The sequence below is a fragment of the Ambystoma mexicanum genome, chromosome 1q, assembly GCF_040938575.1.
Source record: "Ambystoma mexicanum isolate Mex_15411 chromosome 1q, UKY_AmexF1_1, whole genome shotgun sequence".
NCBI lineage: Eukaryota > Metazoa > Chordata > Amphibia > Caudata > Ambystomatidae > Ambystoma > Ambystoma mexicanum.
The window spans coordinates 182,067,881-182,080,322 of record NC_090922.1 but is presented as its reverse complement, the minus strand read 5'-3'; the positions used below and the strand labels follow the sequence as shown (position 1 = coordinate 182,080,322).

The window sequence follows — 12,442 nt, the reverse complement described above, 5'->3', positions numbered from 1 at the left end:
TGAAAATGTGTCCTTCTCTTTTTACGCGGGGTACCGCACGCGGCCGTACCCCCCCCCCCCCCACCCCCTCCTTAGCTCCACCCCGCGCATCGCCCTTTAGTTCTTTCCCCCTACGGTCGGGGCTGGACACACTTGCATCTCCGGGAAGACCTTTTTTCCTTCCCGTTGTCCTTCTCTCCTGCTCCAGTTCTGCGGTCGCCTAGTCCTCCGTCTATGGTGGATCATTTGGTATTTGCTACTGGTTCCTCTTGCGAAGTCGCTTCGCTAGGGCGGATCCTCATTCTCTCTGCTTGGAGTGTCTGGGACCGGATCACCGTTAACTCGTATTCCTTCTGTGACTCCCTTTCGGTCCGGGCACTTCAGCGCGATCTTCATCGGTGGGAGGAGATCTTTCAGAAGGTTCCTCCATCGCATTTCCATCTCTTCATTGACGGAAAGAAGAGACGCCCGGTAAGTTCCTTACTTTTCAGGGCACCCCGGCGGGGGGACTCTTTCCCAGGGTCCTCCAGGTCCGGGAGGGGCTTCAAAAGCTCTGCTACCAGGGTTTTCCTTGGGTGCCTCGCAGGCCTAATAGACCTAACAGGGTTTTCTTTGAGGGTTTCAGCGAGGGGCCTGCCTATACCGGATCACGTTCGGAGGTTCACTGATTAGGTGCTAATAGCCAGCATAGTCATGCTGAAGCGTTGGGTACCGGAGTTCGCTCTGAGGTCTCCTTGTCAGGAGCTTCCCACACAGACACTGGGGAGCGCCCTGCGGCCTCTGTTGAGGCTTTCTGTACTGAACCACGGATCGAGGCCCATCTCGGGGATCTATTAAGACCGTACTCTGTTCTGAGGTTCCTCTTAACGAGGCTAAGGTGTGTACCAACAAAACTGAGAGGCCTGTTAAGACTTTGTCTGTGAGGTGGATTCCTCAAATTTCCCGCGCTCGCTGAGTCACCGGTTCTGTTGAGGGGGCACAGGGAGAGGTTGTCGACCGTAACTCCTCTGTTACCAGCATTGCTGAGGTTCCTCCTTTTGGAGGCTAATTCAAGGGATAGGATGTCCAGTTAACATCCAAGGCCCCATAATAACGGCTCTGCCGAGGATCCTTGTGTCAAGGCTAAAATTTCCTTCAAGTCCCCTGACCAGTTTGTGGAGTCAACTGCCTCATCTACACGTGACGCAGTCCTCCTCAGATGTTCACAAAATGGCGGCCCTTCCCATGTGGTCTACGGCAGCCATTTTGGATTCTTCTCTCACACCCACGCTTTCGATGGCGGGTGCTGGCAATCTTCTTTTCGGTGGACAATCTTTTTCACGCGACAGTGTGAATCCGTTCTGCCCTTCCTATAACTGCTGTGCTAGGATGCCACTACCACATATGGTCTATGTTTCAGAGACTTATGCACTCTGACCCCATGAGGGAGTACTTTAAGAGCCTTTCTTGTAGCTCTGTCACCAGGGTTTCCCCTGAGGGTGCCCTATGGGCCTAACAGGCATACTGGAGATTCCTCCGAGGGTTCTGACGGACCTGCCAGTACCGGACATTGTTCCGAGGTTCACCATCTCAGTGCTAAAGTTAAGCCCAGTTCGATTGGGTGCTGGGATAGCAGGGTTCACCCTGAGGTCTCCGTTTCTGGAGCTTTCCCTGCTGTAACCAGGTTGTAACCTGAGGTTCCTCTTGTGGAGGCTCTAGTCTGTACTGCGTCCCGACTCGAGACCCCTTTTTAGGAAGCTTTACGTACCAGGTTGAAACCTGAGGTTCCTCTTGTGGAGGCTAAAGTCTTTATCGACAGATCTCAGAGGCCTTCTCTGAAGGTCTTTTCAGTGAGGTATTGTCCTCAACTGTCCCACGCTCAGGGTTTTGGTGGTACCGGTTCTGTCGAGGGGGCAAAGAGGGGGGTCACGGACTGCGTTCCCTCTGGTACAGGCTTGTCCGAGGTTCCTCTGTTGGAGGCTAATTTTGAGACTGGTTCAAAGATGTCGACTAAGCATCCAAGACCACCCAGTACCGGCTCTGCCAAGGTTCCTTGTAAGGCTAAAGTGTTACTCAAAGCCCTTGACTCTCCTGAGGAGGCAATTGCCTCAGCTACGCATGTGATGCAGTTCTCTTCAGGTGGCATCAAAATGGCGACCCAACCTGCGTGACTTACGGTGGCCATTTTGGATACCTCCTTTACACCTACGTTCACGTCTGGTGCTGGGAGCATTCCTTTCGGCAATAGTAATCCGTTCTGCCCTTCTTTGACCGGCATGCTTGGGCTCTGCTGCCTCATACTGTCTCGCTTCCTCCTGCTTTTGCTCCTCTGATCTGTGTGGACCCAGCCAGGGGTGGACTCTCTTGGCAACCATCCTCCTAAGTCCTTGGCTGAGGATGAGTTTTTTGGAAAGTTTCAGATGCTCATGCACTCTGACCCTCTGAGGACGTATTTCAAGCGTCTTTCACTCCTGTTCCACCTGTCCCCGGTGGCTCCGATTCGTTTTTTCTTTTAAAACCTGAGGCGGGAGGCGTGGAGGACCAGTCTTCTGTTTCCGCCTCATTGGGATGAGCCTTAAGCGGAGGCGGACGGTGATGAGCAGCCCCGCTCGGTGAGAGTATTCCATGACCGGGAGGGGCTTGTGTAGCTCTGTTACCAGGGATTCCCCTGAGGTGCCTCAAGGGCCTAATAGGCGCACCAGAGTGTTCTCAGAGGACCTGCCAAAACCGGACGTGGTTCCGCGGTTCACCATTTGGGTGCTAAGGTTCAGCTCAGTTCGTCTTTCGCTCTGGATACGGGGGTTCGCCCTGAGGTCTCAATTTCTGGAGTTTTCCACACTGATTCCAGGGTACACTCTGAGGTCTCCGTTTCTGGTGCTTGTCACACCGAGCCACGGCTCGAGGCCCCTCTTGAGGGAGCTATATGTCCCGGGTTAAAACCCAAGGTTGCTCTAAATACAGTACCGACAGAGTCGAGGGATCCTCTAAGGGTCCTGTCGGTAGGATACATTCCCCAACCGCCCACGCTCTGGGTGTGGTGGTACCGATTCTGTCAAAGGGGTAAAGAAGGTGATCAGCAGCAGGCCTTCCAGTACCGGGGTCCGAGGTCCCTCCATTGGAGGCTAATTCTGGGTCAGTTTCTAGGATGCCCACTAAACATCCTGGATCTGCCAACATCAGCTCGGCCGAGGATCCTTGTTTCAAGGCTAAGTGTTTCTTAAGTTCCCTGACTCCCCTGAGGGGACAGTTGCCTCATTTCTCCTATGACGCAGTTCTCTTCAGGTGTTGACTAAATGGCGGCCCAGCCTCCTTGGTCCACAGTAGCCATTTTGGATATCTCCCTTACACCAACTTTTCTTTTGAGGAAAAGGGACCTGTTTGTTGGTCCTGGAGGCAGCTTCAGCTAAGGCCCCTTGTAAACAGAGGTTAGGGTCTCAGACTCGGTCCTTCTCTGGGATCAGGAGGTTTCAGGGTCGCCGTGCACACCGATCTGAAACTCCTGTTGGTAGCCCCACCTTAAGCGGCAGCGGCAAGGTGGTTGGTTTTTCTCTCGGCCATCAGCCTCCTCTACAGGGACAGATAATCTCCCTGCTGACAAATCACCAAATGATATATTTTTTTGGTCACACTACACCTCGGTAGGAGGACGAATCTCATCTCATCTGGAGGCGTGACAAACCATCACGGAAGACTGGTGGGGTTTGTCCATCATTTAGGTGGGTTTTCGCTTGCCTTTTCCTCCTACCCCACCCTTTAGGCGGGTTTTTGCTTGCCTTTTCCTCCTACCTCACCCTTCAAACCTCTCTTCCGACAGACTGTTCCCCTCATGGAGCAAGGGAGGGGCTAGTACTGTTGTCCTTTCACAGTGCTCAACCAGGCTGCCCTGCGCACTATCTTCAACCTTTACGAGAGAAATTCAAATTGATCACGCACTTGCCAAATAAAGTCCTCTTTTTGGAAGGGCGATTGACTCAGTGTGGTGGTCTTTCAGGATGCGTAAATGCACATTCTGACTTGGAGCCCCCATTTGAAATATCTGATGTTCTCTGGAGCCCGCATATGAAGTATCTGCGGTTCTCTGTGGGAGCAGAACACTTCAGATTCGGGTACTCTTTTGGTCTCGGCTCAGCGATACGCACCGGAAACTACTCTGAGGGTGCCCACAACAGTCTCCCAATACCAGATCTTCTTCCAAGGTTTCCCATTTGGGGCTATGGCTGACCCCAAATCTGCTGTGACTTTGGATACCAGGGTTCGCCCTGAGGCTTCTCCATCTGGAGCTAACTGTACCGAGTCTTGGCTCAAGGCCCCGCTTGAGGTGGCTAGAAGACCAGGGTTAAACCCGAGGTTCCCCTGCTTGGGGCTAAATCGGTCACTAACAGAATTGAGAGTCCCTCGTCGAGGGTCCTGGCTGTAAGGTATATCCCTTAGCCTTTTTGCGTGCGCGGCCGTGGTGATACCAGTTTTGTTGAGGGGGTGAAGGAAGGCAGTCACATACAACGGACCTTCCAGTACCGGCTCTGCCGAGGATCCTCCACTAGAGGCTTATTCTGGGGAAGCCCCTGACGTTTCTAGTAAACACCCTAAATCTGCCAGTACCGGCTCTGCCGAGGTTCCTTGTTCAAGGCTAGGATGGCATGCAAGGCCCCGGTCTCCTCAGAGGAGACTATTGCTTCACTTGCTCCTGTGACGCAGTTCGCCCCTGGTGTGTGATAATGGCGGCCCAACTCTCTTAAAGTGAGGTTTTATATCAACAAACAGGGCGACACAGACTCTCCTCTCCTTGTGGATCTTGTCATGCAAATTTGGGCTGGGCCATCCAGTATATTGTTTGGCTCCAGGCTCCACACATCTCGGGTCACCTCAATGTGACCGCAGATTAATTCAGGCACCAGTCGGCATCGGTTACGAGTGTGAGATGAACAGAAAAATCATCTCCAACTTTTCCAGCAATGGGGCATGCCAGAGGTGGTCCTCTTTGCAGCTTGTGGGTCAATATGAAAGCTTATCCTTTCCCCTCATTGCCTCCTACCTATAGGTCGCTCTGTAAACACATCAAACCGTTGCCGAAGCAGCTGCGTGGGCTTTCCCACCAGCTTTTTTGGAAATTGACCAAAGATTAGGGCTGATGCTCAGTTCGGGCAAGCTGTTCTCAAAACCTCTTTCAGTAAAGGAGTTCCATCCACCCTTTATTCCATAAGGAGTGCTTGGTAATCTCCCAAAAGTATGGAGGAAAGGGGACGGGACGTAGGAGTATAACAAAGTTACTCACAGTAGTGACTACCTTACTCCTAGTCCATAGCCCCTTTCCGCCATAAACCCGCCCTCCGTCCCCTCTAATAAGTATCCTCTATTATTGCTTAAATGGTCTCAGACCTGGAGATAGAAAAGGACTGAAGGGGCACGGGGCGGAGCTAAGGAGGGCGGGGTTACGGCCGTGTGCGGTACCCCGCGTAAAAGAGAGGAAGGACACATTTTCAATTTGATGCTTTTTTACAAAAGTGCTCCGGTCCCGTCCCACAGGATGGAATGTCCCAAAAGTATGGAGGAAAGGGGACTATGGACTAGGGGTAAGGTAGTCATTATGGTGAGTAACTTCGTTAATAATTCCTGACCTCTGGTCATATATTATTATTCGTGCCCTCTATGACTATTTCTTCCTAAACCACCGCCAAAGAAAGCAAAGAACAGACTTTGACGGCTGGTGCTCTGGTCGGCGCTGCCGACCGCGTGGCCAGCCTATACAGTAGGGAGAGTCGGGTCTGAGGGGTTTTCTATTATATTCAAGAATGTATTTCCTTATCCCCTCTTTGCCCTTTTGGTTTTGCCATTGCTGTCACACACCTGAGCTATCGACAGGACACCATTTAAATGTTGCCCTTCCTGTAAAGGAAAATACCCCTGGAAAGGCAAGCACCGTCGTGCAATAGGTGTCTTCCCCTCAATCATAATGAGGCATCCTGTAAGCACTGCCTACTCCTGTGTCCTAAGACGATCAAGGGGCGTTGAGTAAAGCGATGGGCGGTCTACACCATGTCGCAGGCCGAGGGTAGCTCTCGCTCCCAGCGAAAGTAATGAGGAGCTAAGCGACGGCCATGGCTCCGATCCGGCCTCCAATGAACTCGTATCGGAGCACGTGTACTCCATGATGTCCGTCCCCGGCTCCACCAGGCATGTTGATGGTACATCCCGGCGACCAGGACGCACATGATACCCTTAGGACCAAACACATAGCCCCCGGTACCGCCTCGGAGGATCAGTCGAAGCGGGCCAAGGTGCCAACAGGTACGTCGAGTGATCGGCAGCCCTCCCCGCAACCGCGTCAGCGGCATGCGTCCAGGCCTTCTACAAGTAAGGGTGCCAGCACTAAATCTCACAAAGCCGTCGAGACGCCTCCTAAGAGCGTGCTGACACATAAAGCTCTGGTTGCGTCAAAGTATGTAGCGCAACCGTCTAAACAGCCTGCACTCCTCCCGGTAATGCCGAACATCAGCGAGAGTCTCACTTAAATCGTTTCGGCGGCCAGTAAATAAAAGGACAAGTGGAAAGCCACATCGAAAGACAAAGACATGTCAAAAGACAAGTCTGAATGCCCGGAAGGGCGGGAAGATTATTTTGAAAGCCCCCAGTCCTTATCTAAGACCCTCCTTGATAAATCTTGCGTTCTAGGCAAGTGGAGCCCTTTCCCCCTCTGAACCCCTATGGCTCTTCTCCATGTACCAGAGAAAAATGTGAAGGGTGTATGGACAGGTTGGCTATATTTGTGGTCTTTTCTGAGAGGTTCACCCCTAAAAGGCCTAGGGAAGACTACCTTTATCCTGCAGTGACCACATTTCAGAAGACATCCTGCCCTCTTTGTGAGGGGGTTTTTGACCTTCGAGATCAAGATGAGCCCCTTGACCCTTACTTGCAGGAGGAAGATCCCTTTGTGGATACCACTGATCAGACCCAGGATTGGGGTATGAACAGCAGGGGGATGACCCACCCTCGCTTCCGCCCACCCATACCCCGGACCCTGATACAATATGTATGGACCCTGCCTCCTCCCCTCCCCTCCTCTGCGTCAGGCTTCACCTGTCGATGACCAGATACCATTTAACTTAACGCCATTCTGAAGAAGGCAGCAGACCACTTCCAAATAGCCACGCAAGAGGCGGTGTGGGATTCAGATTTCGTGGAAGACATATTAAAGGAGAAGCATCACCCCTTCCTTGTTACAGCCCTCTCGGACTAGGGCTGTGAACCCTCGGCTGGAAAAACTGATTCGCCCCTCACCCTCTGATCCCCCCCTATATATTAGGCGTCATGCCATCTCAGATTCTCTTGTGGTTACGACTACAATAAAAAGGACAGGGGTCCCCTTATCGACGGGCGAGGCTCCTCCGGACAAAGAATGTAAAAAGTTGTATGCTCTTCGGAAGATAGTCACTTCGGCGGCAGCATATTCTACCCGCATAGCCAACAACACCACGCTGTTGGTCAGCTATTCTGACGTCCAATGGAACCTGCTTCAGGAGAGCCTACAAGATGTCCCTGAACCAGTGCATTCTCGTCTGTTTACAATTGTTTCAGAGAGTAAGCAGGTAAACCACAACACCCTCAAGAATACTATGGATGCTGCTCAGACGGCAGGGAGAACCTTGGCCCAGGGTACCCTTTTAAAACGCCACGTCTGGTTGAAAAACTCGGGTTTTGAACCAGAGACACAGGTGTCATTGATCAACAAACCTGTGGAAGACTCACGTATTTGGCAAGGCTGTTGATGAGGCACTGGAAATGGCCCAGAAGCAACACAAGACTTTAAAGACTTTGAATCAGATCACTCAAAGACCCTTTTAACAGAGAGGGGAATTTTCTCGCTGCTCCTTTCGTGGGCAGTCCTACTCCCGTTCCCCCACACAACCAATATGGCTCAGGCAACAATTGGTCCTCAGGACAGGGGCCTGCCTCCACAAACCCTTATCCACCCAGAGGACAACGGCGTGGGAAAGGAAGGGGTAGCAACGCCACGCCTGTCACTGGGCAAGTGGCGGCTTCATACAATTGTTGGTGGGCATGTGAAGGCTACTATACCTGTTATTGGGAATGCCTGCTGTAGCTAGGAAGTGAGAGATGTGCTGTATCCGCATTCACCCCTGTAAAACTATATTTAGCTGGGCAGGATTGTACCACGCACCTTATTGAGAGACAGGTGTAGGGGGGCACACACTATACATATATACCACTTAACTTACCTTTGACCCGCCTCTAAACCCTTCTTACCTGGGGTTCGATATCCCCTTGATGTGGTTTTGGGAAGGGACAGAAAGGCAAAGGTTAGTGCAGGATGCATTCCCCCCAAATGCCCCAAAAGAGAAATGACTGGCACACAAAAGGAAAGGCGGACAAAGGAATGATGGTGTTCGGTTATTTAGTTCTCTGCTTATCTATGCTTTTCTCTTTCAGCACACCAAAAGGTTTTTTAAACAAATGTTTTTTTTATATATGGGGTAACAAGACACTATACAAATAATCTAAACTGCTGCATTATTAAAAACGAAACCTTTAAAAAAGATAAAGTCCTTGTAAAATACAACAGTTCTTAAAAAATATTTTAAAGTCCTTAAAAATGCCTAACAAGTCTCTATAGTGCACTGTAAAACTATATATAAACTCAATCTCCTTACTTGGGAGAAGCCTGGCCAGGAGTGTCTCAGGGTCCTTGCTGTCTGTTTATCTTCTCGTGGAGTGATGGGTCTCTGCAAGGCAATTTTACGTTGGATGGGCAGGCAGCAGCAGTGTGTGGGCCACCAAAAGTCTTTGTTTTGGGTGGGCTGCTTATGCAAGGTTCAGCCCAGCAATCCAATGCAACGTGGGGGAGCCCTTTCTGTTATGTTGGCCGGGCTGCATATGTCGGCTGTAGCCCAGCATTGACTGCAGCAGTGGGAGGGCCACACACAACTCTCCCCTACCCAGGTTGCGTCTGCCAGGTGCAGCCCAGGGACTCCTAGTGGGCCGACTAGCAGGAGGGCTGTAATGATGGGCGCTACACGCTATGAGGAGCACCAGTAATTGGAGTGCCTGCAGTTGGTGGTGACAGGGTGGGCATGCATGGGAGGCAGTAGTGATCTCAGGCTCTCCCCTGTTGTCTAGAAGCACCTTCATTCAGGCCGGGGCAGCAGCAGTGAAACGGCACAGAGTGTTCAACCCCTGATGGGGTTGAATCCGCTGTCCCGCACGCGCCGTTTAATAGTCTCTTACCTTTTTAGATTAAAGGAAGCCTCACACAGCCACTATGACCCGAAAAGGGTGGGGGGGGTTACTGGTTGGCTAATGGCCCGGCCTGTACGCTCAGGCTTTAACTGAGCCCCGGGGGCATCACCCGATCGTAAAAGGCAAAAGGGACTAGTCTCTTCTCTCTTTCCATGGCGGCCAGTCGCGGAAAGCACTCCGGATGCCGCGGAGGCTTGGAGCCACCCGGGCCAATGAGCTTGCGTTTTACAAGCTCATTGACCCTCGCCGGGTACTAATTGCTTATTGTGCCTGTTTTCTTGTTGTTTGCATTTGTTGTAAATTATTGTTTTTTTTTTCTTTTTCATGTGTTGAGTTAATTCAGGGCCTTCATTTTGAGAGCAAGTGCAGTTTAAAAACTGTCTATGGACAAATGGAATTGGAAACATTCTGTTTCCACGATGCTTGCAATATTCTGCATGTTTTGATTCGATCAATTGACTATGATGTTTTATTTATTTTGGCTTGCCTGCTTTCTTTTACAGGGTTTGCTGCAAGGCTTTTCGGTTTGAGGCTCGGGGGAGCCGCCTCCTCCACCTCCCTCCTCACGTTTTTCGGCTTCAAGGATGGATCCCAATGGGTGGAGCGACGCAGGCAGCCCCGAGAGCCCAGGGGGCTTGGGTGACTCCATGGAAAAGAGTTTGGACAATGACGCAGAGGGCGTGTGGAGCCCGGACATTGAGCAGAGCTTCCAGGAGGCATTGGCCATCTATCCACCATGTGGACGTCGCAAGATTATCCTATCTGACGAGGGGAAGATGTATGGTGAGTGTCCCTTACATGATTGTATTCATGGTTAAAAAAAATAAAAACAAATAAAAAGGATTACAAGGAGAAACCTACACATTGTCGGATAAGAATCAATGGGATCTTTCTGGTTGCCCCATTACCAGCCTGTCTCCGGTTCTGCATGGTGCCAACATTTTTCTGTCACTTGCATACCCAAGCCACATCTCACATAAACTTTTTGCTAGTCGTTGTCCTAGCTAAATTACCAGTCTATTCTTCTTCCAGTTTGTTCACCAATTCCCATTGTTACCACTTAACAATTTTGGCAGAGATTTGATGTCAAAGCATTTCAATAAGACTAATGCATTTTCCAAACAAGACCACTCTTTGTAGCTTAAGCCCTTGCTAAAATCTGCTTAGTACCTACTTGAAAAACCGACAATACCTGAGAAGGTTGCTGTTAGGCCATGAACACCAGAAGAGGTTCTCAAATTTGTCAATCTGTTCTTAAAAACTTCCTTTGGTGCCATTGCTTTCCCGAACGCATACCATCCAACTTTCCTTCTCTTTAGGAAAAGTATATTACGCTTTTGAGACTTGGAATTAATAATTGTGTATTTATGTTTCCCTTTCGCCTCCTTTAAAAAAAAATGAATTGTGTATTAAGGCTTTTGTGGGATACATGTGTATGTGTGTGAGAGATTTCCTTAAAAGTAAGATCAATGTCCACAGTTTCGAATGCAGCCATATTAAAACAAATATCTATGTGTATTCTATTATTAGGCACCCCCGAAAGCTATGTGCTCACTCCCATGGTAGATCTTTTAATCACACTATTTTTTTAAAAGACTATTTTGAAATCGCTGAAATTAGTATCTAGTTTCCATTTTTTGCCTTTTCACGGTCTTTCCCCTTTCTACTCCAGCTGTGAGCATGCCTGTCCTGCAGCATCTTGCAGGACAGCACATACTTGTGTTTTTACTGTGTAGTTGTGTGGCCAAAGATGTGAACCCGCAGAACCCACAGTCCTCCCAACTGGGCCACGGTATCGCCACTGGTTTACACATCATCACTTGTGCCTTTTCCTACTGGTTATTCTGTAATCCATCAATTGAGTGGATGGCAGTGAACTTCCAGTGCGCACAGACTCCACCATGGTAGGCTGAGGTTCTATGTGAGGTGGTGAGGTAATGTAAACACAGCTTGAAATAATGGGATGAACAGAATCGAAAAGCAGCTCTTGCGTATATTACTCTGTAAGCAGGAGCTTTCTCTGGGGAACAAGGAGCTAGGTCATAGTGTGCCACAAATCTAAATATCGGATGCAAACGAACTTTTGTACATATACCCAATTTGCTTTAAATGGTATAAAGATGTTTCCGAATACCCCTTTGTACACAATTCCAAACACGCTGTGTCATATAGGTATGTGAGGTATGTACACCGGAGACCGAAGGTAAGTAAATCAAGTTTATTTACTTGTGCAAACCCCGCCACCCTGCACTGCCGCTCTCACCCTGCAGCTCCGTCCTCTCGCTCTCAAACTCCCCGATCCGAATCCCACACAACTCAAACCCAAACATTCCATCAAACTCTCGTGCAGGCAGGGTACGCCACAATGCCTTGGCATCATGAACAACCTAGATAATTACTACGTAATACAACATCACCCCCCCTATACAGAACCTAGAACAATTTGAAAAAACATTTTAAAAAACAAACGAAACAACAATAAGCAAATGTATAACAAATTTGAAATTGTCTTAAGTCCCAAACTCAAACCAAAAAACAGAGTTATAAAAATGAGTGATCCTGGATATGGTCCTTGGTCAAAGATGAAACAGCCTACGATCTTAGTTTTCCATGACATAGTCTCTGGACCAAAACGGTAATCTCTTCTCTCTCGAGTTACGTGAACTCTATTTCTAGCAATAACACCATAATTGTTTCTCTGATGTATGTTATCATCATCTCTGTTTTCACCAATAGCAGCAAAATTGTCTCTCTGTTGCATGTCATCTTCATCAGTTTGTAACCCAGAATCGACATTTACATTCCCTTCACCATTTTGAATAAGGACGTCATTTACAAACCAATCGACTGCTCTTCTGTCATGTTTCAAACGTCTATCTCTACCACACTCCCCATTCCAAACCCATTTACTCATCCTATCCAAATTCCACACTGAACCACCACGAACTTTAATCGCCCTTTTGAACACTTGTAACACCTTGACAGGGCTGCTGTATTTGGATTCACCTTTCCTCACATTGCGCCCTAACTTTATCCTCACATGATCACCTGGTGAAATCTCAGTTTTGTACTTAGAATCTCCTAGAGACAAGCTAGACCTATTTTGCTGGTGCTCCCAAACTCTCTCTACTTTAGCTTCTAATCTCTTTCTACGATTAACCCATTCAGGATTAAGTAAAGTGTTGGGAGCTCTCCCTCTCATCAATTCAAAAGGAGACACCTCCATCCCTCT

General features: G+C 49.3%; 1 protein-coding gene across 5 annotated transcripts in view; it reads left to right on the top strand.

Moving 5' to 3' along the window:
* Positions 1–12,442, top strand: part of LOC138526347 (transcriptional enhancer factor TEF-1-like) — a 261,859-nt gene that overhangs the window by 96,078 nt on the left and 153,339 nt on the right. For all 5 annotated transcript variants that reach the window (XM_069636988.1, XM_069637018.1, XM_069637012.1 and 2 more), the window contains exon 2: positions 9,714–9,993. In XM_069636988.1, the coding sequence (XP_069493089.1) occupies positions 9,795–9,993 (199 nt within the window). In that variant the 5' untranslated portion in view covers positions 9,714–9,794. The remainder of the gene's footprint in view (positions 1–9,713; positions 9,994–12,442) is intronic.